This window comes from Lepus europaeus, chromosome 4 (genome assembly GCF_033115175.1).
Source record: "Lepus europaeus isolate LE1 chromosome 4, mLepTim1.pri, whole genome shotgun sequence".
In the NCBI taxonomy this organism is placed as follows: Eukaryota; Metazoa; Chordata; class Mammalia; order Lagomorpha; family Leporidae; genus Lepus; species Lepus europaeus.
Window position 1 is genome coordinate 133,677,136 of NC_084830.1, and position 26,101 is coordinate 133,703,236.

At 38.8% G+C, this 26,101-nt stretch overlaps 1 protein-coding gene across 13 annotated transcripts in view; it reads right to left on the bottom strand.

Moving 5' to 3' along the window:
* The window catches only part of TCERG1 (transcription elongation regulator 1), a 66,503-nt gene that overhangs the window by 17,240 nt on the left and 23,162 nt on the right, over positions 1–26,101 (bottom strand). For 4 of the 13 annotated variants that reach the window (XR_009865748.1, XM_062188893.1, XM_062188887.1 and 1 more), the window contains 10 exons: positions 25,462–25,662; positions 24,650–24,810; positions 23,526–23,614; positions 15,587–15,747; positions 13,903–13,959; positions 13,690–13,756; positions 12,585–12,635; positions 11,082–11,217; positions 10,166–10,255; positions 2,638–2,756 (listed from right to left, as the gene is read on the bottom strand). Coding sequence is in view for 12 of the 13 variants with exons in the window: in XM_062188893.1 (XP_062044877.1) it covers positions 2,638–2,756; positions 10,166–10,255; positions 11,082–11,217; positions 12,585–12,635; positions 13,690–13,756; positions 13,903–13,959; positions 15,587–15,747; positions 23,526–23,614; positions 24,650–24,810; positions 25,462–25,662 (1,132 nt within the window). In the remaining variant the exon portion in view is untranslated. The remainder of the gene's footprint in view (positions 1–2,637; positions 2,757–10,165; positions 10,256–11,081; positions 11,218–12,584; positions 12,636–13,689; positions 13,757–13,902; positions 13,960–15,586; positions 15,748–23,525; positions 23,615–24,649; positions 24,811–25,461; positions 25,663–26,101) is intronic. The other 9 variants (XM_062188898.1, XM_062188896.1, XM_062188888.1 and 6 more) reach the window with 3 other exon arrangements.

Here is a 26,101-nt window from a genome sequence, read left to right on the forward strand (position 1 = left end):
AAAAACCCATAGAAAGCTATTATAGGGCACTAGTATAGTGCAGGTTGGGGTGCCTAAGATCAAGTCCTGCTTCCTACTATTGTACACCCTGGAAGGCAGCCAAGTGATAGCTCAAGTAGTTGGGTCCTTGCCACCCACGAGACTCAGACTGAGTTTCAGGATTCTCACTTTGGGCTGTCCCGGCCTTGGCTGCTGTGATCATCTGTGGAGTTAACTAGTGCAAGGCACACCTCTTTTATTATCTTTGTCTCTTCACCTTTCAAATAAATAAAACAACTATTACAACTGTATTTTAAAGAATTAAAAACATCTAAAGAATTGAAAACATAATCAAAATAAGTAAACAAGTGGGAGTTTTTAGCCAACACATGAAAAATCTTTTAAGAAGTAACTGGATAGAAGGCCAGCATTGTGGCATAGTGGGTAAAGCCACCGCCTGCAAGGCCAGCATTCCCTATATGCACGTTTTGAGTCCAGCTGTTCCACTTCTGATCCAGCTCTCTGCTAATGATCTGGGAAAAGCAGTGCAAGATGGCCCAAGTGCTTGGGCCCCTACTATCCACGTAGGAGATCTAAAAGTAGCTCCTGGTTTCTGGCATCCACCTGGCCCAGTCCCAGTTGTTGCAGTCATCTGGAGAGTGAACCAATAGATGAACAATCTCTATCTCTCTAACTCTTTCTTTCTTTTTTTCTTGACAGGCAGAGTTAGAGAGAGAAAGACAGAGAGAAAGGTCTTCCTTCCATTGGTACACCCCCCAAATGGCTGCCATGGCCAGCGCGCTGCGCCGATCCGAAGCCAGGAGCCAGGTGCTTCCTCCCGGTCTCCCATGCGGGTGCAGGGCCCAAAGCACCTGGGCCATCCTCCACTGCCTTCCTGGGCCACAGCAGAGAGCTGGACTGGAAGAGGAGCAACCGGGATAGAATCCGGCACCCCAACAGGGACTAGAACCCGGTGTGCCTGCGCCGCAAGGCGGAGGATTAGCCTAGTGAGCCGAGGCGCATCTCTAACTCTTTCAAACAAACAAATCCATCTTAAAGAAATTTAACTGGATGGGCTTAACATGAAAGGGGATATCATAAAATAAAGTCAACTACTTGAAATTAGATCAACAATCAAAAGAAAAGTTAGAAAAAAAGATTAGAGAGGAGGGGAACAGTCGCAAGGACATGTGAATATCATATAATTAGAATCCCAAAAGCGGTATGAAAGCAGAAAAATATAAAAGCTTTTCCAATTTGATGACAATCACCAATATGTAGATGGAAAAAGATAAACTCCAACCAGGTTAAATACAGACAGCAGGTCTGAAAGGACTACGATCACTGCTATATTTAAAAAAAAAAAGTAATGTCAATATTTTAAACTTGTACCATTATATAGTAAGAATTTACTCTCATAATAAATAATCTTGTATTTAGCATACTTTTAAAAAAGATTATTTATTTCAAAGGCAGAGCAAGAGAGACAAGGGGGAGTAGGGGAGAGAGAAGGAAACAGAGAGATCTTGGAGGGTTCGTTCCCTAAATGGCCACAACAGTCACAGCCATGTGAAGTCCAAATCAGGAGCCAAGAACTCCATTCAAGTCTCCAACATGGTGGCAAGGGCCCTAGTACTTTGAACCACCACCTATTGCCTTCACAGGTACATTAGCCAGAAACCAGATTGGCAGTAGAGCAACTGAGACTTGACCCAACATCCAGGCATTGCGATATGGGATGCTGGTGAAACAAGCAAAGGCTGAACCCACTGTGCAAGCTCCTTAGCGTATTTTTAGAAAAATAAATAAATAAAATACATTCTTGTGTGCTAAAACAGATTACATTACAGCTAAAGAAAAAACTGGCTGCTTTTGCTGTAAAACATCAACAGACAATTTAAAGTATCATTCACAATTAACATTCATTATTTTTACACTGTGTGGACAAAATGGGATTCTATTCTATTATATACAACCAATATTATAACATCAGATTTCATTAATTCAACATGAACAATAGGTAACCTCAATAAAATGTTACGTTTAATACTTATATAGACACAAAAAATTTGGAAATGAAATCTCTTTCACCATCTTAAATAATAAATTTCATTATTCCTCTACAATTTACTACGTATGTAACTACTCAACAAAGACAGGGACAGGTTTTCCAACATTTACCAGTTTCTAGAAAAGAAATTTACTCATGGTGAAACGTTTCAAAAAAGGTTGCTTCTTGGAGAGTCCAGGGTTCCTCTAAAGGAAATATTTGAAGGAAACATTTTAAAGGCAGACACTGATAATTATATAAAGAACTTTCCATGTCCAAATATCTAAAACATAGCTATACTTACTCACATGCATATATTTCAAAAATTTTTGAAAATACAAGGGCATTTCAAAAGGCTTATGGACAATGACTGTAAAAGCTAAGAATTATTTTGATGCAAAAAATTGAAATCCATGCATACTTGGGGTCTTAAAAAAGCTCTACAAAAACAAAGCATGGCTTTCAAACTTTTCTGTACCAGATAAACTTATCTTTTAATTCCATTTTTCACAAAGTTTTCTGAAGCCCCCTCATGTACATGTATTTTAAACTGATCTTAAAACACACACTTTAGTTTGGACAGTCATGAACCCTGGGTTTCCACATACCTTGGATTAAACTTTGCTTCCTCCATCATTTTTTTGAAATCTTCCTTGGCTTGCATTATTTTGTTTTTCTTTTCCCTGCGTTCTTCTTCTGCCCTGGTCTTTACATACTGATCAAACACCTATCACAAAAATATACCAGTTAGACAATTCTTTCACAGAGGTAATTTAACTATCAAAAATGTCTTTATTCAGACTATAACAGGAAAAATGCACTAATTATATGCAAATTACTTATAGAGGGTCTCACTTTAAAACTCACTGAAGTGTTACACAAATGAACAACCTTACTCTTGTGCTTTCAGAAAAGAACAAAAGCTAAAACCCTTTATTATTATTTTCTGATTACAAAATACTGAATTATTATGATCCATTTTAAGCAATTTAGAAATGTGCAAGACAAATTAGTCCTTTCAAACCCATTCTTGTTGGAAAAAAAGGTATAAGATCTACAGGTTTTTTCTTGGCATAATTATTTTTACCAAAATATAATCATGCTTTACACGTATAATATTTTCCCTTACTTAAAATCATTATAATGGTTAAGATGATGAAATGAATATTTACTGCCTCTCCCCCTTTTAAGCCCTATTAAATTGATAGTGGGGAACCTCTTTTATTTTTTAAAGTCATAAAGCAACAAGGACAAGGAAATGAGAAAAAGAGAAAGAGCAACTTGGAAACTTGAAAGCAGATGTAACAGTGGTACAGCTTAGGACACATGTGACGGAGCTAAACATGACCCAGTATTCAAGAAAACAAACAAACAAAAAACCCTTTTTTGAACCAGAGAATCTTCAAAGAGCTTAGAACTGATGGAACCAGATACCACGAAATTAAGGTGGGGTATGGCTACACTAACAAATAACTGATGAAAGCCTATCTAACAACTATTTACTTCCTACCTAGACCCCATCAGCAATTTTGTTTCTGGTCATTGTCATTCCTAGATCCCAGTAGCTATTTTTCAGAGTAAAGCACTGGCAAACTTAGGAAAGTTGTTTTTATGCAGATCAAGAATAGTTTTTAGGGGCCGGCGTTGTGGTGCAGTGAGTTAAAGTCCAGGCCTGAAGCACCGGCATCCCATATGGGCGCTGGTTCAAGTCCAGGCTGCTCCTCTTCTGATCCAGCTCTCTCATTTTCTATGGGCCTGGGATAGCAGTAGAGGATGGCCTGGGTCCTTGGGCCCCACACCCACGTGGGAGACCAGAAGAGGTTCCTGGCTCCTGGATTCAGATCGACGCAGCCCCAGCCATTGCGGCCATCTGGGGAGTGAACCAGCGGATGGAGGATCTCTCTCTGTGACTCTGCCTCTCTCTGTAACTCTTCCAAATAAATAAAATAAATATTTTCTTTAAAAAGTTAAAAAAAAAGAGTTTTTATATTTTAAAAGCACTGTAAAAAAATGGTGCCAATTTCATGATGCATGCAAACTACATATAATTTTGGGGGCCAGCTCTGAGGTGCAGCAGGCTGAAGTGCCATCAGCAGCACTAGCATCTCAAATGGTTGTTGGCTGAAGTCCTGGTTGGTCTACTTTCGATTCAGCTCCCTGCTAGTGTACCTGAGAAAGCAATTGAGACACAATTCTTTCAAAGCCAAAGCCCAAGACCGCTTTCCAGCAATGAGACCATGGATCCTTTATAGGAAATCTGACCAGCCTAAAAAATACTGGCTCCAATGTATTCTCAAGAATCCAGCCTGAATTGTTCCAAGGTGAGTCTCTCAACCTTGGCAATACTGGCATTTCAGACCAGATCTTTAAAAGTGAAGTGTCCTGGGCCCTCTACCCACTCAATCCCAGCAACAGCTCTTCAGTAAGAAATATCTCCTGAGACCAAAACTGCTTACGACGAGAACTAGCTGCTGCACCAAAACGCAAAGTCATGAGAGAACACTCAAATGCTAGGGGTCCCCAAACAGAATTTTATGGCCTCATTTCCAGTCATGCGTAGTCAAGGCCTACAAGACAGCTAAGGAAATTCTCCAACATGAGAAGTAGAGCCAGCCCTAAACAGAAAAAAAACTTAGTGGCATCAGAGACCAAGCCAGAAAGGGAAAATTAAAAAAAAAAAAAAAAAAAAAAATCCTCAATAACCTTATAGCACTAAGAAACTGTAACCATAAATTAAGAAAAACTTGAAAATATAACTCTTATTTAAATGATGAGAAAAGAAATAAAAAATCTAATTGAAACTTTGAGGATTGAGGACCAAGATGAAAAACATGAAAAGCTGGAAACACGTTTTAAAAACTGAAGCCAAACAATCTCCCCAGACTGAAAGATGAGTTCACAGGCTGCAAGCGCCACCACATGCCTTGCACAGTGTACCCTTCCACCACGTCACCATAACCTGTCAGAACATCAAGGATTAAGAGATGACTGATACGGTGCAAAGAAGGAAAAACAGACTTATCACACACACAAAAACAAGCATCACACAAGCCACAAAAACAACACTGAAAAGCAGCAGCAGAACAATGCCTTCAAAACCCTGAAGTGGGGCTGGCACTGGGGTATGGCAGGTAAAGCCACACTGGTATTCCATATGGGCATCATTTTGAGTCCAAGCTGTTCCACTTCTGATCCAGCTGCCTGCTAATGTGCCCAGGGAAAGCAGCAGAGGATGGCCCAAGCAGGAGACCAGGAAAAAGCTCCTGGCTTCTGGCTTTGGACCAGTCTAGCTCCGGCTATTGTGGTCACTTGGGGAGTGAACCAGTGGATGGATTCCCCCCACCCTCTACTCTCTCTCTGTAACTCTGCCTTTCAAATAAATAAATATTAAAAAAAAAAAACTGAAGGAAAAAATCTTCGAACTCCAAATTTGTTAGTCAGTGGAACAACTGCGTGTAACAGTGCCATACAAGTTATTTCAGGGGCCGGCGTTGTGGCGTGCTGCCTGTGATGCTGGCATCCCATGTGGACACTGGTTCATGCTTGGAATGCTCCACTTTCAGATCCAGCTCCTTGCTAATGCACCTGATAAAGAAGTGGAAGACGGCCCAAGTATTTGGGCCCCTGCTACCTACAAGAGACCTGGAAGAAGCTCCTGGCTCTGGCCTGGCCCAGCCCTAGCAATGGTATCATCTGGGAATGAACCAGTAGATAGAAAAAAAACCTTTTTCAAATGTGTAAATCTTTAAAATATTAATACCACGTGTTCCCTCAAGAAGCTAGAAGGATGGAACATAGCAAAATGAGTGAAACAATAAATACTTACAAAGTAGAGAACAGGTGAGCCCCTCACCCCCAGCTCAAAGAGATAAAGGAAATTGTCAGGAAAGAGCTGCACATCACGTGCAGTGTGCAAACCGTCTGGACTGATGCCAGTCAGGAGTTTCTGGGAGAAATGTTTCACCAAGGTAAAGAACCAGGGCAGCACCCTTTTACTTTTGCAAACATACAGAACTATTTGGCTCTTTATATATGTGCATGAACATCTTTGTACAAAGTTAAAAAAAATATTTTCTTTCTAATACCTTAGACATCTTTCCTGGCCAATCCATATACAGTGTGTTTGTGTGTGTACATATACATATGTTTATATACTGTATCCACCAATCCTTAAAGATGTACAGAAGTATCTATAATTACCCAACAATCTCCTGCTAAACATATATGCCATTCTATATACCTTCAAATACAGCATTGCAATAAATCATGTGAAATTATTTAGGCTAGAGGGAAGGAGAAAGAGAACATAACTGCAATATAACTTTCTTTAATGAAGCTAGGAAACTTTTGATCCTGGGGCCGACAGCTGCCTGCCGTGCTGGCATCCCATATGGGTACTAGTTCGAGTCCAAGCTGGTCCACTTTTGATCCAGTTCTCTGCTATGGCCTGGGAAAGCAGGAGAAGATGACCCAAGTCCTTGGGCCCCTGCACCACATGGGAGAACCAGGAAGAAGCTCCTGGCTCCCGGCCTCAGGTTGGCACAACTCCAGCCCGTTGTGGCCATCTGGGGAGTGAGCCAGTGGATGGAAGACTGTTCTTTCTCTGTCTCTGCCTCTCTGTAACTTTTTCAAGTAAACAAATAAAATCTGTTTTTGTTTTTGTTTTTTTCCTGACAGAGTTAGACAGTGAGAGAGAGAGAGACAGAGAGAAAGGTCTTCCTTTTCCGTTGGTTCACTTCCCAAATGGCTGCTACGGTCGGCGCTGCGCTGATCCGAAGCCAGGAGCCAGGTGCTTCCTCCCAGTCTCCCATGTGGGTGGCAGGGCCCAAGTACTTGGGCCATCCTCCACTGCCTTCCCGGGCCACAGCAGAGAGCTGGACTGGAAGAGGAGCAACCGGGACAGAATCCGGCACCCTGACCAGCACTAGAACCCAGGGTGCCGGTGCCGCAGGCATAGGATTATCCTAGTGAGCCACGGTGCCGGCCAAACAAACAAAATCTTAAAAGCAAAAACAAAACAAAAACTTTTGATCCCCTCTGCTGAGATCTCATCAGAGATCCAGCATCAGGAATCATTTCTTGAGAGGAACATCTCACAGAAAATTAGGACTTCAGTTATGCTTCCAAGGGTCTCATTATTTGAGTCCTGCTTCCCTATATATTTGGCTTTACATTCTTAATTGTAACTTCACCTCATAAACAAAATGCTAGATTAAATACTATGAAAGCAAGTAGGTTTAAATAACTCCTAGCTCATTTTTACAGGCCTAAGTAAAAATACATACATATTAAAGGTCACAGTCTAGGCAATCAAGTCAGCTTCTGTGCTGGGCACAATGTTACATTTCTTCATTCAGGTCAGGGTGGAGAAAATATTCTGAAAAGTGCTACTTGGATATTTATAACATCATTCACAGGCCATCAAAGATTATCAACTTAATAGTTAGCCTGCTATAGATTTACTGAATTTCAAATCACGCTTGTATTTGCCTCAGACCAAATGATTTCAGACCCTTATATGACGTTCCCCAACTCTAATCTTGGGAATTATAAGGAATCAAAAAAACTATGTATGAATTTTTAAATATTGTTTGTACCAAAATAAACATCTTTAATTCCAATTTTTTCCAGCTTTTTGAAATGCCTTCAATTTACAGCCTGCTAATTTCGTGTGAAATTTCACTTAGTATTCACGTCAGTAATATACTGACTGCCATGCTGTACCACTATCAATGTTTAAAAGCTCAGATAAACATAAAGTGTATTTTAAAAAATCTATTTGGAAATAGCAGACACCTTATTTTAAGGTGTCTTCATCAGAGCCTTCATCAGAGCTCAACATCCTGAACGGAAATGGCCTGATCTGAAAAATGTCAAATGAAAAATGATTTGACCTTAAAAATTTCTCATAATAAAAACATTCCTGATTCTGTAACGTTTTATCAAAGATAAGATTAAATAAGGAAAATCATAAGGCAAAATAAATCACGTATTTAAAAAATATACAAACATCAAATGTTAACTTTTCATTCTTTAAAAAAAAAGCTTCACTTCAAAGGCATAAAAACCTTAGAGTTTTAATTTAAAATAAAGTAATATTACTTTTCTCTTAAATGTTAACTCTATTGAGGAGATGTTAAGTATTAGCTTACAGAATGTTTGCAAAACTGAAGAACTTCAGTTCTCAATATATTTTACTTATGATTTCACTCAAACACAAACTGTAACACTGAGTACCAGGAAAAGTAAGTCATAAAAGTTTTAAAATAAATCTTCAAGGACATTTAGCTTAGGCATATTCAGATACTACATGTACAGCCATAAAGAATGCAAAGTTCCTACTCTCAATTTATGCTCTGTGGTAGGAAAACAGATGATAAACACAGTAACAGCAGATAATTAGAGATATGTGTGCTATGCAGAAAGTAAAGAAGGTAAAGGGGCCAGTGCTGTGGAGCAGTGATTAAAGCTGCCACCTGTAGTGTCGGCATTCTGAATGGGCACCAGTTCTAGTCCCAGCAGCTTCACTTCCAATCCAGCTCTCTGCTACAGCCTCAGAATGCAGCAGAAGATGGCCCAAGTCATTGGGCCCCTCACATAGGAAGACCCGGAGGAACCTCCTGGCTCCAGATCGGTACAGCTCTGTCAACTGCAACCAACTGGGGAGTGAACGAGTGGATGGAAGACCTCTCTCTCTACCTCTCCTTCTCTGTGTAACTATGACTTTCAAATAAATAAATAAGTCTTAAAAAAAAAAACAGGAAAAAAAAAAAAAAGAAGGCAAAGAGATAGTATTTAGATAGCAGAGGGAAGAGCAAATACCAGAACGTGTCTGGCTAAAAAAGATCAAGGCCACTGTGGTTACAATGAAGGAACACAGGACAAAACTTCAAGAAGTCAACAGGAATGAGTTTATGTAGAATGTCATAGGCTAAGAAAAAAGCTTTCAATTTTATCCTAAATGAAATGAGAAACACTAGACTCTTTTTAAGTAAGGGAACACTGACCCAATTTGACCTCAAACTTTAAAATTAGTCTGGCTGCTGTGTGGAAAAAGAAATTGGCTATAGAGGACCAACAAGGAATGAAAGAGAGATCAAAGAGGGGCTGCAGAGATAATCAGAGCCAATCTGGTGCCTTGGATCAGCGTGTTAGTGTAGGAAAGGATGAATAAGTTAGATAAAACATTTTTTTTTTGGCGGGAGATTGGCTAACAGACTGAAAATGGGGAAAGAATCAAAGATCATTTACAGGTTTTGACAGGTCCATCAACTGAGATGAAAATCACACTATCAATGCAGTTTTTCAAAAAGGCTACAAAGCTTGAAATGAAGTCATGAATACATTTGGAAAGTCATGCCTTTCTATTACAGGTACTAAACCACATCTAGCACTCTAAATTTTCTCTTCACTGAAATCCATGATTAGGGACCAGCACTGTGGTATGGCAGGTAAAGCCACTGCCTTCAACACCAGCATCCCATATAGGATCCAGAGCTACTCCATTTCCAATTTAGCTGCCAGCTAATGGCCTAGGAAAAGCAGTGGAAGATGATCCAAGTATTTGGACCCTGCACCGACGTGGGAAACCCAAATGAAGCTCCTGGATTCCGCCTGTGTGTGTAGTGTGAGACTTAAATATGTACCTTTGAGTATTAACCATCAACAACGAGAACACATATGTACATATGGGCACTTAAAATCCAAGGTGGCTATAAACCAGAGTCTTCACTGACGGTCTTACCTGTATGGCAGAATTTCAGATGAGGTTTTTGCTTTTTGTATTTTGCTATTTTTCTACTCAAGTTTGTATCATTTGCCCTATAAAAAGCAACTTACTGCATATAGCTGAATACATTAAAAAACAATCTTACATGTAACCTCACTGTGTAACAGGCATTAACAACAATACGTTCAAGCAACAACAGCCGAGTCCATATAGCAAGAACATCAAAATATATCTTAGGAAGAAACCTCTAAACACAAGCACATACATGATCATGTGCTAAGATGCAAGATGGTTTTTGAAGTAATATGTTAGGGGGAAAAAAAAGGACTGGTACTTTATTCCTTTCAATTTAAAAATTATGTTGGCAAAGGATATACATTTCTTAAATAATGGTATTTTCTGTTTACCTGTTTTCTCTCTTTAGGATTGAGAAGTAAGTACCGAGGATCAAAAACTATCTTATGCAACTCCTTCTCCCACGTTGAAAAGGCAGACACCTTTAAAATAAAAAATGTATTGCCTCATAATTAAGTTTGCTCTCAAAACATAAAGGTCATAATTTTACTTGAAATCTACAGGACACATCTGTTTTATAAAGGAGACATAAAAACCATACTGAAGTTTTCATCACTAATAAATGACAAGCAGTGGGAGACTAGCAATAGCAAATTTCCACACTAATTGGCTCTGAACATTTCTATATTATATATAAATAACACACACTTAATTACTCATTAAAATAACCACTACTGTGTGACATTTTAAAATCACAACATCAGAAAAAGCCTTGGAAAATCTGCATTTTGATTTCCCATGCTTGCTCAAATCTCGTGAACAATGCTGTAATTTAAAACTGCACAATTTTATTTATTTCAATCAATCTGTGAATATATCTAAAAAGCTGAAATTCCTTTGCTATTAAGCCTCTAACAACTATAACTTAAACCATCAGTTCTCCTGTAACCAAAATCCATTCTGAAGATATAAAAGCAAGAATCATATATACCTTACCTATTCCAAGGAGTCCGCCATTCTGCAATGTTAATACTCGTCTTATATTACTCACCAAAATTTACTGACTCAACAAATGTTAAATAGGTATTTGTACTTAAAAGGATAGTGAAATGGTGTTTAGTTAAATATGATTTGAATTAGTCGAGAAAACGGCTGTTGCAAATATAGTACGGTAATCTGACAGTAAGGGATACATCCCTTATCCCCCCCCATAACATGAGCACTAACCTTAGATGTGACCTTTTAGCAAGACATATTTATATTACTTATACAAAACAGAAATATCTCCCCCAAAGATTGTTTTCTGACCCCTCTCTCTAGCAGCATGTCCTTGAACTGCTTCATTCGGGCCTCCAGAGGGACAATGGCCCTTTCTCGGGCAGCTTTAATTTCAGCTTCCATGGCAGCTTCTTTCTCTGAATCAATGTCTTTATTATCATCTCTCCTATAAAAGATAAAACATAGGGCATCAACTGACAAAATACTAAGAACAAATCTTACTAACAATCTTAAAATCAATGGAATTTTCAAGACTCACTACTGAGCAGCATATTTTTGGCAAAAACAAATTATACTGAGGATTTCAAATGAACTCTAAGGGGTAAACAACTTTCATCATCATAATCATAAAATTACAATTAGTTTCTAATGATGTTACAATGGCGACATCGATAGAGAAAACTATATACCTTTAACGTGCTATGTCTCCCTGACACTAGTTGATAGACAAAGTGAACTATCTTACTAAAAGAAAAAAAAAATTTATCTAGCATTGCAGTAAAACTATGTGTTAAAATTAAACAGTATAGAATAATTTTTTAGTTCTTGAAATGATATAGAAAAAAATGGTATTTTTCAAAATGTTTTACATTAGAAACACATAAAATATTTTTAAAATCTAATAAAAATTGGTATTAAGTCTAAATAATCTAAAACATTTAATCTGAAAATAAAATTCAAATAATCGCAAATTTGGCCAAGGGGATATGTGAGATATATACCTTACCTACCTGACATTTTTATTACTCACTTTCTGGGTGGTAAGTTGAGATTTAAGTTGAAGGACAGGTCCCAGAGAGCAACATGGGCCCAGGAGTAGTTAGGTGGAATTAGAACTGTTCATCAATGACTAAGCTACTTCTTGTTTCTCCAAAAATGCACTTTAGGGCTTAGAGCAACTCTGTTGCAGTGTGGTACTCCAGTGAGATTGCATGAAATCATGTCACCTCTCAAATATATACACTATAAAAAAGGCCCGTTCATGAAAATAACCAAAAAATTAATATTTGAGTGTATTTTAGCAGATCTTCCTTCTTAAATATAATCTGCCAAGTATACAGTATTGATGAAATTGGTTTATATTCCCTACACAAACTTAAGGGAATTAGGAAAAAAGGACATTTGGAAATTTTAAAAGTATGCTATATAGGGTACTGTAGGTAGCCCAAAATTTTAAATAAAACTAAGGCTAACCCACAAATATGAGAGGTACTTAGGGAACGAATCAAAAGAAATAGAAGACATAGTCCGTGACCTGCAGGAACTTAGCGAGATAGTCTGTGACCTAAGATATGCACAAAACAAACAGGTAAAAGCAGTTTGCCAAACAATATACCCTCTTATCATAATTTATTTAAGAACTATTTAAATAAAGAGTTAAAAGACATCCAAGAAATATAACTAATGAAAATAAATAACCTTTACAGAATTATACTAAATGAAAATGTCACAATACAAACTATCACTATCTATCTCAATAAAAGAAATAAAAGAAAAACTAAGCCAGGAAAAAATAGGCTTTTAGCTTTGTACCTAAATAGAGAAGCTCGGGCAATCCACATAAAGGACTTCTTTGACATTCTCCTGATAAAAGCAGTTAAAAACCTTACAGAGTTGTCTATAAGAACAAACAATTAAAAACAACCTAAAAGTTTAACATTGTAGGAACATCCAAAATTACGGTACATAAACAGAATGAATACAGTCATGTAATTAAGAAAACAAAGTTCTGATTCTAGAATTTTTAAAAAAGAACAAAAAGTTGGTTATTCACAACTAATAAAAATTATACATTTGGTCAAGAACTAAAAAGTCAATTGCGAAAATGAGAATAGCTGTGTTAAGGTGATAGATTATGGGTGATTCTCTTAAATATTTTCGTTTAACATTGTTGTCAATATGCAAATTTTTAAAAAAGAACCACCCTTGACAGGGGTTGTTGTACTGATTTCCTTGCCATAATTTGGCTGCATTCAATCTGTCCTTTTCATAAGGACTAAGAATAACTAGTCCCTAATGACTCAAACTTTCCTTTTTGCTGCTAAATAATGGTCCCATTTCCCCCCTCCCCCACCTCCACACCCTCTACCCCATCCTTCCACCCTCCCCGATTAGTAACATTCACATTTCACCCATTCCTAGAACACTGACCCAACTAATTCTTTCATTTTTAGCAGTCCTTCTCTCAGAGCACCTTCTAAGCTCACGAATGCACTCCTTAGGAGGTGGCAATGACTACAGACTCATGAACTAGGTAAGTCACAAAGAGATAAGTCTGTGTCTGTTTTTATGAGATTGCTGGAGCAGTGTCTACTGGCATCCGTATTAGGAAGAAAACGTATTTTTCATAAAATTCAGACCTAATGAATTTGTGAAAAGAATTAATTCCTAAACTGTCATTTGGCTTTCTGATATATATTTGAATAACCAAATCTTTTACACATCTAGCAACAGAAGAATTTTAAAACATTTTAAAATAAAGCTATATTTAACATCAGGCCTAAAAGAGCAACCATGAAATCTCTCTCCTAATAACATATACAGTACTTATCTCCCTAACTAAAAACTGATTATGACCTAATCAACTTTTTAAATGTAATATCTACCTGGAATCACACAAATTATATGTATCACTTACTTCCGTTTTTTTGCTTTAACAGGCTCATCTTCATTAATTTCTTCCATTAATTCTTGCTCTTCCTTAACTGTAAGACAATTTAATCAAACATAGTCTTTATAAAAATAAGCAAGCAATTCTCATATTACTAAGCCATGAATCCCACAGCTAATCACTATCAAAACACTTGCTTCCACAGGGTTAAAAAAGGCTGTAATTTTATAGTTCACTTACTTGCATTCATAGAGAACTGCCACTTTTGGATGGACAGCATTGTTGGGGTCGGGTGTCCTGGTAAAAACATTTCAAATACTGTTACGAACAGCTGTACATACACACTTCAGAATCTTTTCTTTCAAAAAATTACTGCTTATATAAAATATCTACCTCTCAATATTCACTTTTATAAAACATTAATTTCATTCTCTATTCCCCTACCTGCCCTCCCCCTTTTATATTAACATTTTCAATTCATTTTGAAGTGGTTTTTTTGTCCAAACCTTAAACTTGGAAATACATAAAACTTTCTTGATTTAGGATTTATATTCTTTTAATGATGCATGCTAACATGTGGATCAAATAAATCAAAGATTTTAAAACAGACTCACAAAAGACAAAAGCAAATCACATTTTCTTGGCAATATTCAGTAATATGGTTCTAAAATATTAATGTCATAATTACAAAATGACTACTAATGGGGGGATGGGTGCCTAGAACCGTCAGCATCATACAAAGTTGCAATGATTTAGAAATTACATACACGCAAAAAATGTCAGTATCATTTCCAGGAGTCTTCAGACAGTTCATAGGAAATGCACACTATCTTTTTGTTTTTGTTTGTTTGTTTTTTGTTTTTGACAGCAAAGCTAGACAGTGAAAGAGAGACAGAGAGAAAGGTCTTCCTTCCGTTGGTTCACTCCCCAAATGGCCGCTATGGCCGGCACACTGCGCCAATCCGAAGCCAGGAGCTTCCTCCTGCTCTCCCATGCGGGTGCAGGGCCCAAGCACTTGGGTCATCCTTCACTGCACTCCCGGGCCACAGCGAGAGCTGGACTGGAAGAGGAGCAACCGGGACAGAATCTAGCGCCCCAACTGGGACTAGAACCCGGTGCCACAGGCAGAGGATTAGCCAAGTGAGCTGCGGCACCGGCCTCACATTATCTTTTAATTCCAGTTTTCCACAAACTCTGTGAAGCTACCTTGTACAATCCATGATAATTTCTCAGTCACGATAAATGAAATGTATTATGATTTGTTTCATTAGAACTATGAAATGACTAATCAGTCTTTCATAATACATGGGGCAGGAACCCCAGATCAATCCCATCAATCCAAGGGCAAATTTTGAATGAGAAATACACAACAAAAATTATATTCAAATATTTGCACTCAATATGCTGTAATATTATTTGAACATGAAGCACATAAACAACAACCTCTCAAAACTTAAGTGTGTCTATATTCTTACAAATAAGGCTTATCATCTAGTTCAAAAGACTAAGCTTTCATATCTTTTTTTAAGCTTTCATATCTTTACAAAGTCTTGATAAATACTAAAAAAGTACTCTGTACATATATATGTTTTTATTATTTCAGAAAATACGGTTAGTCACCAAAGTCGCTGACAGGCTCACTGAGGAACATTTCAATAGTATTAATAACTAGCTAACAGCAACAGTACAAACATCCTGAACTGATAAAATGTTGATAAAGGCAGTAAGTTAAAAACGTACATGTACTTTATAGAAAACAATCTTATCCAAATTCTCTACAGTTTTTATATTTCTATTACTGCACTCAATCCAGAATACCACTCTTTTTTAAAAAGTTTTTTTAAAAAGTATCTGTTCCTCGTACATTCTATCAAAATATTAAAACGATGTTGAAATTAGAATGGATTCCTAACTTAAAACTTACTTAATTTCTTCATGTCTTCCATTCCTTTTTTATGAGGAGGCTCCTGAATAATTTTGTCAACATCTGCCCTTCCAATCAGATCATCAGGTCGGTCCCACATAGAAAGACGAGTGGTGGGATTATAAAAGAAGACACGCTCATCACCCGTCCAAACAACACACCTAGAAATTGATTCAAAATATAATTTTATATGTCACAGAATTTATTTTTTAGGGAACTTTTTTATTGTCAACCTGTCAAAAGGGAGGAGAGCAAAGCAGTAAAGAAGGACAAGTCATTACTGATAGTTACTTAATTTAACAGCAGCTCAAATATACTAATTGAGAAAACCAGAAAACACCAATTTGTGATCAGTCTAGAATGCTAAGAAACTTGTTGTAGAGTACTGAATTTTAAAGTATCACAAACAATGAGCTTTAAGTCACCAAATAATAAAACTAAAGAACAGGGGCTGGCACTGTGGTGTAGCAGGTAAAGCCACTGTCTGCAGTGCCAGCATCCTGTATAGGCACCAGTTCAAGTCCCAGCTCCTCCACGTCCAATCCAGCTCTCTGCTATGGCCTGGGAAAGCAGTAGAAGATGGCCCAAGTCCCTGGACTCCCACAACTGCATGGTAGACCTGGAGGAAATGCCCGGCTCCTGTCTTCAGATCAGCCCAGCTCTAACTGTTGTGGCCACTTGGGGAGTGAACCAATGGGTCAAACCTGTCTCTCTCTCTCACCCTCTGTAACTCTGCCTCTCAAATAAATAAAATAAATCTTAGGAAAGGAAAAAAAAAAAAAAACCACACACACTTTAAATATAAAGCCATAGATAGACTGAAAGATACACCATGCAAATAGGAAGCATAAAAGGCAAGAATGGTTGTTTTTAATAATCAAACATTTCAAGAAAAACAGAGTTAACAGAGAACAAACAGGCTCATTTAAGTATGATAAGAGGGACAATTCATCAGGATAACGCAACAGCTATAAAATGTGTATGAGTATATTAACAGAGCTTCAAAACAATCTAATTAGAATGGAACAAATTAGGGGTAGCTGCTTGGCCTAGCAGATAAGCCACTGGTTATGACGTCTATATCCTATATTAGGTGGGTTCAAGTCTTATTTCAGCTCCCAATTCTAGCTTCCTGTGATCTGAGAGGCAGAAACAGCTCAAGTACTTGGGTATCTCTAGGGACACCTGAACAGCCCTGACTATTTTAAGTATTTGGAGATGTGAACCAGCTGATGAATTATCTGTCTGTGCATCTCAAATAATTAAACAAAGCAATTAAAGAGAGAAACAATTTTACAATTATGGTAGGCTAATACCACTCGCAGCAACTCAAGGAGGAACCATACACAAAACAGAGAATACTAAAATCAAACACATGCTAGCAAAAAAACAAGCCTAAATGAACTTAAAAGTATCAACACCATACGAAGTGAATTCTCTGACTACAGGGAATTAAATCAATAACAAGATATTTAGAAAAATCTCAAATAATTGGAAATAAAACATGAATCAAACACAAAATCAAAAAGTAAATTTTAGGTGCTGGTGTTGTAGCTTAATGGCGTAAGCTGCCAACTGTGATGCCAGTATCCCATACGGGCACAAGTTCATGTTCCGTCTCCTGGTAACTCCACTTCTGACTCAGCTCCCTATAAAGCACCTGGAAAAGCAGAAGATGCACCAAGTACTTGGGTCCCTGCCACCCATGTGGAAGGCCCAGAAGAAGCTGGTTGCTCCTAGCTTCCGCCTGCACCAATCCTGGCTGTTGAGGCCATCTGGGTACTGAATCAGTGTTGGAAGATCTCTCTCACACGAGTGCGCTCTTTTTCCATCTAACTCTTTCAAATTAATAAATACAATTTTGGGGTGGGGGGCTGGTGTTGTGGTGGAGAGGGTAAAGCTGCCGTCTGCAGTGCCAGCATCCCATATGGGCAGAGGTTTGAGTCCTGGCTACTCCACTTCTGATCCAGCTCTCTGCTATGGCCTGGGAAAGCAAAAGATGGCCCAAGTCCTGGGGCCCCTGCACTTGCATGGGAGACCCGGAAGAAACCCTTGGCTCTGGCAGCCACCTGGGAGTGAACCAGTGGATAGAAGACTTCTCCCTCTCTACGTCCCGTCCCGTCTCTCTGTAACCCTTTCAATTAAATAAATGTATCTTTTTTAAAAAATGTACATTTTCTATAATCTTTACTATGTACCCTTATATGAAATTAAGAAATTCACCAACAAGTTTCTTGAAAAACGTAACAAAACTGAAACAAAAAATAAAAAGTTTAGGGCCAGTGCTGTGGCATAGCGGGTGAAGCCGCTGCCTGCAGTGCCGGCATCCCATGCGGGAGCCAGTTTGAGTCCTCATGAAAATAGATGCAAATATCATGCAACACAAAAAGACACCATTACAAATGTTTATTTTCAAAATGCAAAGCCATTTTAACACAACAAAATCAATGTAATTCACCATATTAAAAGGATAAAAAATTTCAGATTTATGATTAAAAAACACTAGCAAACAAAGCAGAGAAGGCTTCTTCAAACCAATAAAAGAGGTCTATGACAAAGCTACAGCTAAACATCAGGAAAAGGCAAGTATGCCTGCTTCTACCTCTCTTATTTAGCATTACACTAAAGACCCAAGCAATAAGCAGAGGAAAAAATAATAGAGGTATAGAAGATCATAAAAGAAGTAAAAGTGTCCCTATCTGCAGATGATGACTGCGTTACACCTAGGGAAATTAAATGCAGGGAAATTTATAGATGTACTATAGTAAGTAAATTCAAGCAAAGTTCTAGAATAGAAATTTACTATACAAAAATCAACTCTATTTTTATACACTAATAACCATAAATTTGAAAAGGAAATTTCAAAAGTATCTAAATTGCATTAGTACCAAGAAACATAATACCCAGGGCTAAATATGATTTCTCTCAAGAATTTTTAGCTGTAGAGTTTGACATATGAAGCTAAAGACCTAAATAAACAAAAAGATAGGGGCCGGCACTGTGGTGCAGCGGGTTAAAGTCCTAGCCTGAAGCAGCAGCATCCCATACGGGCGCCAGTTCAAGACCCGGCTGCTCCACTTCCCATTCAGCTCTCTGCTATGGCCTGGGAAAGCAGAAGATGGCCCAAGTCTTTGGGCCCCTGCACCCGTGTGGGAGACCCAGAAGAAGCTCCTGGCTCCTGGCTACAGATTGGTGCAGCTCCGGCCGTCGCGGCCAATTGAGGAGTGACCCATCCAATGGAAGACCTCTCTCTCTCTCTCTGCCTTTCCTCTGTGTAACTCTTTCAAATAAATAAATAAATCTTTAAACAATATATATAAAAATAAATAAAAGATAAATCACACTCATGAATTGAGAAAGAATATTAGAAATATCTATTCTAATTTTCTATAGATTCAATGCAATCTCAAAGTACCAATGGGCTGCATATATGTACATTCATGCATGTAATCAGTAAAGAGAGAAGCTGTGAAAACATTTCAGAATTATCAGAGAATCCTGGACACAAATCTGCCCCACACTAATAAAGTGCATGATGAAGTAAGTAAGTGTTCAGGGGTGAAGTGTAATGATGTTCACAACTTCTAATGCATCAGGAATGCATAAATGAAAAAGCAAACATGGCAAAATAATATCCATAGAATCCAGGTAGTCAAACCATCTGTACTGCAGAAATTCTTAAAATGTTCCTCTAGTTTCAAAATCTGCATAACAAAATACTAGGAGTTTAGAGTTGAGTTGTTTATTTTGTACGCTACTAGGAGAAACCACAACTCGGGAGCGGATTCTCTAATACAGACTATTTTAATTTTAGTCACTTTGACTTTGGAAATAGCTCAATAGTTTCTATAGTTATTTTTTTAAAAAACATTGTTAACTATTTATTTTTATATATTACAGAGGAAGGACAGAGACAAAGAGGTGGAGAGATCCTCCATCCAATGGCTCACTTTCCACATGTCTGCAATACCAGGGCTGGGCCAGGCCAAATCCAGTAGCCCAGAACTCCATCCATGTCTCCTACACGGGTAGCAGGAGACCAAGCACTTGAATCATCATTTGCTGTGCTTCCTTGTATGATTTTTTTTTAGCAGGAAGCTGGACTGGAAATAGAACAGGCAGACTACAGCCTGCATTATGACATGGGACAAGATGTAGGCATCCCAGGTGTCATCTGAACCTGCTGACAGTAACTGTCCCCATAATCATTTTTTGAAGTCAGCCTGTGTATCAACTCAGTCAAATAACTGTACAGAAAACAATTACTGGAACCAACACTGTGGCGTAGCGGATAAAGCCACCACCTGCAGTGCCAGCATCCCATATGGGTGCTGGTTCGAGTCCCGGCTGCTCCACTTCTCATCCAGCTCTCTGCTATAGCCTGGGAAAGCAGTAGAGGATGGCCCAACTCCTTGGGTCCCTGCACCCATGCGGGAGGCATGGAAGAAGCTCCTGGCTCCTGGGTTTGGATCCTCGCAGCTCCGGCCGTTGCAGCCAATTTGGGAGTGAACCAGCGGATAGAAGACCTCTCTCTCTCTGCTTCTCCTTCTCTATGTAACTCTGACTTTAAATAAATCTTTAAAACAAACAAAAAAAAGCAATTATTTGGGAATTGGAGTTGTAGTGTGGTGGCATAAGAAACTGCCTATGACAGTCACACACTTTATCAGAGTGCCACTTCAAGTCCTGGCTACTCGACTTCTGAACCAGCTCCCTACTTTTAATGTGCCTGGGAAAGCAGATGTGCCAAGTGCTTGGGCCCTTGCCACCTATGTGGGAGATCAAGTTCCAAACCCCTGGCTTTGGCCTATACCATTCTCAGCTGCTGTGGTCATTTTGGAGAATGAACCAGTAAACAGAAGAGAGATTTTTCCTTCTTTCTCCTTTAAATAAATAAATCTTAAAGCAGGATCTTAAAATAGATGATGCAACTTTAAATGTGTGTATCCTCCATCTGTGTCTTTCAAAGAAGTTTAAAAATAATGATTAATTCAGTAGCAACATTCTCCCAAATCCGACACTGTAACCTATAAATGTCACTTCTTACAAAAAAGACATCAGGGTTCCTTGGGAAAATGGCTGAATCTAGGTCTGACACAGGAAATACCTAAGAAAAACAGAATATATTGTCATAATAAAAAGCAAACAATCTATAAAATATAGAACTGCAACCAAAAGGGGCCAGCGCTGTGGTATAGTAGGTTAAACCTCCACCTATGTCGCCAGCATCCTCTATGGGCACCCGTTTGTGTACCGCTGCTTCTCCTCGGATCCAGCTGTCTGCTTACAGCCTGGGAAAGTAGTGGAAGAGGGCCCAAGTGCTTGGGTCCCCGCACCCACATGGGAGGACCAGAAGCTCCTGGATTCCGAACAGCCCAGCTCCAGTTGTTGTAGCCATTTGGGGGGATTGAACCAATGCATAGAAGACCTTCCTCTGTCTTGTCTCCCCCCCTCTAACTCTACCTCTCAAACAAATAAAATCTTAAAAAACAACAACAAAAAAAGGAATTGCAACCAAAAAACTCAGCAGTTAGTCTCAAGAGGTTTCTGCTAACCAAAGACAAAATGATTGAACATCAATAAAGATAGTAAGGGTCGGCACTGTGCCGTAGTGGGTAGAGCTGCGGCCTGCAGCACCAGCATCCCATATGAGTGCCAGTTCGAGTCCCAGCTACTCCACTTCCAATCCAGCTCTCTGCTATGGCCTGGGAAAGCAGGGGAAGACAGCCCAAGTCCTTGGGCCCCTGCACCTGCATGGGAGACCTGGAAGAAGCTCCTGGCTTCAGATAGGCATAGCTCTGGCTGTTGTAGCCATCTGGGGAGTGAACCAGCAGATGGAAGACCTCTCTCTCTGCCTCTGCATCTCTGTAACTCTGCCTTTCAAATAAATCTTAAAAAAAGAGTAATTGCAACAGAAACATAAAGTGTTAAACTTATGGATTAATAATACTCAAACCAACTTATTATTCTGAAAACTGATAAATCCTTCCTTCCTATACAATCCATACCCCTAACTAACCAATGTAGATAGATGAGATGTTATTTCTCCATAAGTATTCCAAGGGTCTACACTGTGGCACAGCAGGCAAAGCCACTACCTGCAACACCTCTGGTTCGAGTCACTTCTGATCCAGCTCCCTGATAATGTGCCTGGGAAAGCAGCAGCAGATGTCCCAAGTGCTTGGGCACCTGCACCCATGTGGGAGACCCGGAAGAAGATCCTGGCTTCAGATCTGCTCAAGCTCCGGCCTCTGTGATCATTTGGGGAGGGATCCAGCAGATGGAACACTTCACTTTCCATTTCTCTATGTAACTCTGCCTTTCAAATAAAGTTAAATAAATCTTAAAACAAAAAACAAAACAACAACAAAAAAAAACCCACAAATAGTATTCCACTTAAATGAAACGATATTAACAGAAATATATTACGACCTTCAATTTCTGATGCTTTAATGGATCTAGGCTGATGTCTACCTTTTCCTATTTAAAATTTTTTATTTATTTTCATCTTGTATTTGAAAGAGAGACATATAGAAAGAGACAGAGACAGAGATTTTCCATCTAAAGGCTCACTCCCCGTTGCCTGCAATGATGAGACCTTGCCAGGCAAAAGCCAGCAGCCTAGAAGGTAATCCAGGTCTCTCTTGTGGGTGGCAGGGACTCAACCATTTGAGCCATCACTGCTGCCTCCCAGCAGGAAGTAGCACAGGAAGCTGGAATACGAAGAGAAGCCAATTCTCAAACCTAGGCACTTTGCATCCCCACCTGGCATCTCACCTGCTAGACCAAATGCCTGCCCTCCCCTGCTCCTAATAATTAATTCTTGCAGGGAGTTGTCCTACATGGTAGAATGTCTGAAAGCATCCCTCTCATCTACCCACTAGATGTTACTGAACACCCTCCAAGCTGTGATAACCAAAAATGTCTCCAGACATTGCCAAGTGTCTACTGGAGTTAGAAGGGCAAAATTACTCCTGGTCAAAAAAACCACTGATCTAGGCAATCGTCATCATCAATGGCTGCTGACATTCCCCCACCCCACCTCACCCTACCCCACACACAGCCAACTAGATGCATCCTGAGGGAACTACTTTTGCCAAGGAGATCAAACCTAAATCTGATTACACCTCTAGATCTACTTCCTAGTGTGTAAGAAATTCAAGAATAGAGAGAACCTTATTAAAGAGTACCATTGGGATACAATAAAAAAAAAAACCAACATCTTCCACTGCTCTGCCAGGCCACAGCAGAGCGCCGGATCACTAGTGGAGCAGCCGGGACTTGAACGGGTGCCCATATGGGATGCCAGCAATGCAGGCAGCAGCTTTACCCACTGCACCACAGTGCCAGCCCCTATTTTATTTATTTGAAAAGCACAGTCACAGAGAGAGGGAGAGACAGAGATAGATCTTCCAGCTTTATCCACTCTACTTCAATGCTGGTACAAGAAATACCCAAATTTTGAACAATAAAGCCACTAATGAAAGGGACCACAAAGGAAGATACTTTAGTTATCAACACCCCAAATACAATCAGAACCAAATATTCAGTAGAACAAACCTCAACATACGACAATATTTTTTAGAATTATTTCTTTTCGGGGCCAACACTGTAGGAGCCGGTTCCAGTCCTGGCTGCTCCACTTCCAATCCAGCTCCCTGCTAATACACCAGGAAAAGCAGCTGAAGATGGCCCAAGTGCTTGGGCCCCTACACCTATGTGGGAAATCCTGAGGAAGCTCCTGGCTTTGGTCTGGCCCAGTTCCAGCCACTGTGGCCATTTGGAAGACCTCTTTGTCCGTCTCTCTATAGCTCTGCCTTTCAAATAAATAAATAAATCTTCTTGTTTAGAGGCATTTCATTTCTTTCTACAAAAGAAACCATGTAACAATAAACGATGACTTGGAAAAAAAACTTTATTAATTAATCTATGTACATACCATGGAGTACCAGGAATAGGAGTAGTAGCTACTGGTTTTGCCTTCTGGGCAGCCTTTTCTTCTTCAGTCATCTCCTCTTCTTTGGGCTCCTAGGGGAAATGGTATTATTCCCATTTAATTAAGAACACAAACATGATTTCACAAAAATAAATACCACTGCAAAACACCTCAAAATGCAACCAACACAGGATCTGCCAGTTAGAATGAGGAAGGAGACCCTACGCTGGGATTTCCAGAAAATTTCAACTCCTTGCCACCCCCACAAAGAGCTGAATTCTACCATAGCAGAAATCAGTAGCAGCAGCAATAGTGGAGGATCTTACTTAAAAACTCTTAAACATGGCCGGCGCCATGGCTCACTTGGCTGGTCCTCTGCCTGCAGCGCTGGCACCCCGGGTTATAGTCCTGGTTGGGGTGCTGGGTACTAGTCCTGGTTGTTCCTCTTCCAGTCCAGCTCTCTGCTGTGGCCCAGGTGCTTGGGTCCCAGCATCCGCATGGAGACCGGGAGGAAGCACCTGGCTCCTGGCTTCGGATCAGCACAGCGCCGGCCATGGCGGCCACTGGGGCAGTGAACCAACGGAAGGAAAACCTTTCTCTCTGTCTCTCTCTCAGTATGTAACTCTCTGTCTCTCTCACTAACTCTGCCTGTCAAAAAATAAATAAAAAAAAGACTCTTAAACATGTGCTTAGTAAAAACAAAGAACCACAGTATAGATAATTAGAGGCACTCTCCTCCTTTAAGGTTCTTTCTTATTTCCACTAACTTACTGAAACACGCAATATCATTGCGCCCCAAATGAACAATGGAAACTCCAAAAGACAGAAATCTTTCAATGTTATAAAGGGATCACTCCACAAAAGGAAACAACAGAACAGAGGATTGATAAAATATATCCAACATCCCCCCAAAAACAAAGCTGCACATATGACCTTAACATGTCTTGGGCTAAGCTCTGGTCCAAGACCCTTTTTTTGTATATGCCTCAGTTTAGTTTTAGAAGTAATTTAACAAAATGCTCAAAGGAAAGACTGAATTACAAACTAAAACCCTAAAATTACAGAGAGCAAATTCGTAATTATTTTTAAATATATCAAACAGATACTCAATTATAGGTAAACTTTACCAAAGAATTATTCTTGACTCCCAGGTTTAACAGATTGTGGCCTTTTACCTCCTTTATCTCTTTTATAGGCTCTTCCTTAGGATCCTCCTCCTCTGTCTCCATGGGCAGAGGTTCTTCAGAGGGTTCTTTAATTGGCTCTTTAATCTTCTCTTCCAATTTTTCTATTAAAAAGTAAAGACAATGTCACTTAAAGGTTTTGACATAATTTTTTAAAGAACAGAGAATTACAAGTTAAGATATTCTATTTCTAGTTATTAAACACAAAGATAAAATGTCATTCCTTGTAATACTGATTTGAATATAATGTAATGCTGAACTTCAAATAACTTACTAAACCAATTAGGAAACTATCTTTGGAGGAGACATAGCATCTTTCAGGTCATTTATACTTCATTTGTAGTAATCATTCATTTCGATGAAAAGAAAATTATGATTTTTGGGTACAGAAGTAAGGGCCTGTGACAGAAACTTTTTCTTTCACAACACACATTCCTTCCTAACTACTGTTATCAATCTCAGTAAGCACAGCAATAGTTACACAATAATTATGCAATTCTTGACAAGAGCAAAAACAAAAAGCAGGTATGTATGTATATCGTAATCGCTCCATACAGAAAACAATAACAAGTGTATAAGTAGAAGAACTGATTTTTCAAAATAAATAAATATCAACTTAGTAGCAGTAAATTATCCCATAATATGATTAGAAAACCCCTCAAACGTGCTGCAAAGAAGTAAACTCAGAATTTCAGAAAGGATTCTACTTATCATAGTTCATCCTAATCCTATGTCCCAAATCATTAAATGCCTACCTTTTTCCTTTAGTTCTTGAGGTTTTTCCCAGGTTGACTCTAATGTTCTGTTATTATAATAGTATGTTTTCCCATCTGCTGTTTTATATTCAGTCCACTCAGAAACCGCTGTTGCTCCAGCTAAGGTAGCAGGTGAAGCTGCAATAGCAACTTGAGGATGTATCATGGGTACAATAGGAGGGGCCATTCCTGGCAATACACCTACAAAAGAATAATGAAAAATTAGACTCAAGTATTTAATTGCAATATAAAACGAAACTCTAAAATAAGAGCTAAATCTTATTACATATTAATAAATGAATGAATGAATGGAACAAAAAAATATAAAAAGGGGTTTTTGGTATTATTTCATTCTACTGCCCTGCTTTGTTTTAGTTCTAGTGCCTACATCACCCAATCAATTAGATACAAAAGTTCAATCCAATAAATACCTGCAGAATAGTCAAAAATTTGGGTCTCCCCTATGATGAAGCCTTAACAATAATAAATGATAAAAATTATATACTAATTATGAGCAGAAATATATTTTTATAATCTCTCAAATTCTCATGAATTCACAACAAATATATTTACTGAGTGTATTGCCTAGGGCAAAGTTATCTTGTAATCCTAATACACCTAACAGGATACGAAAAATTCC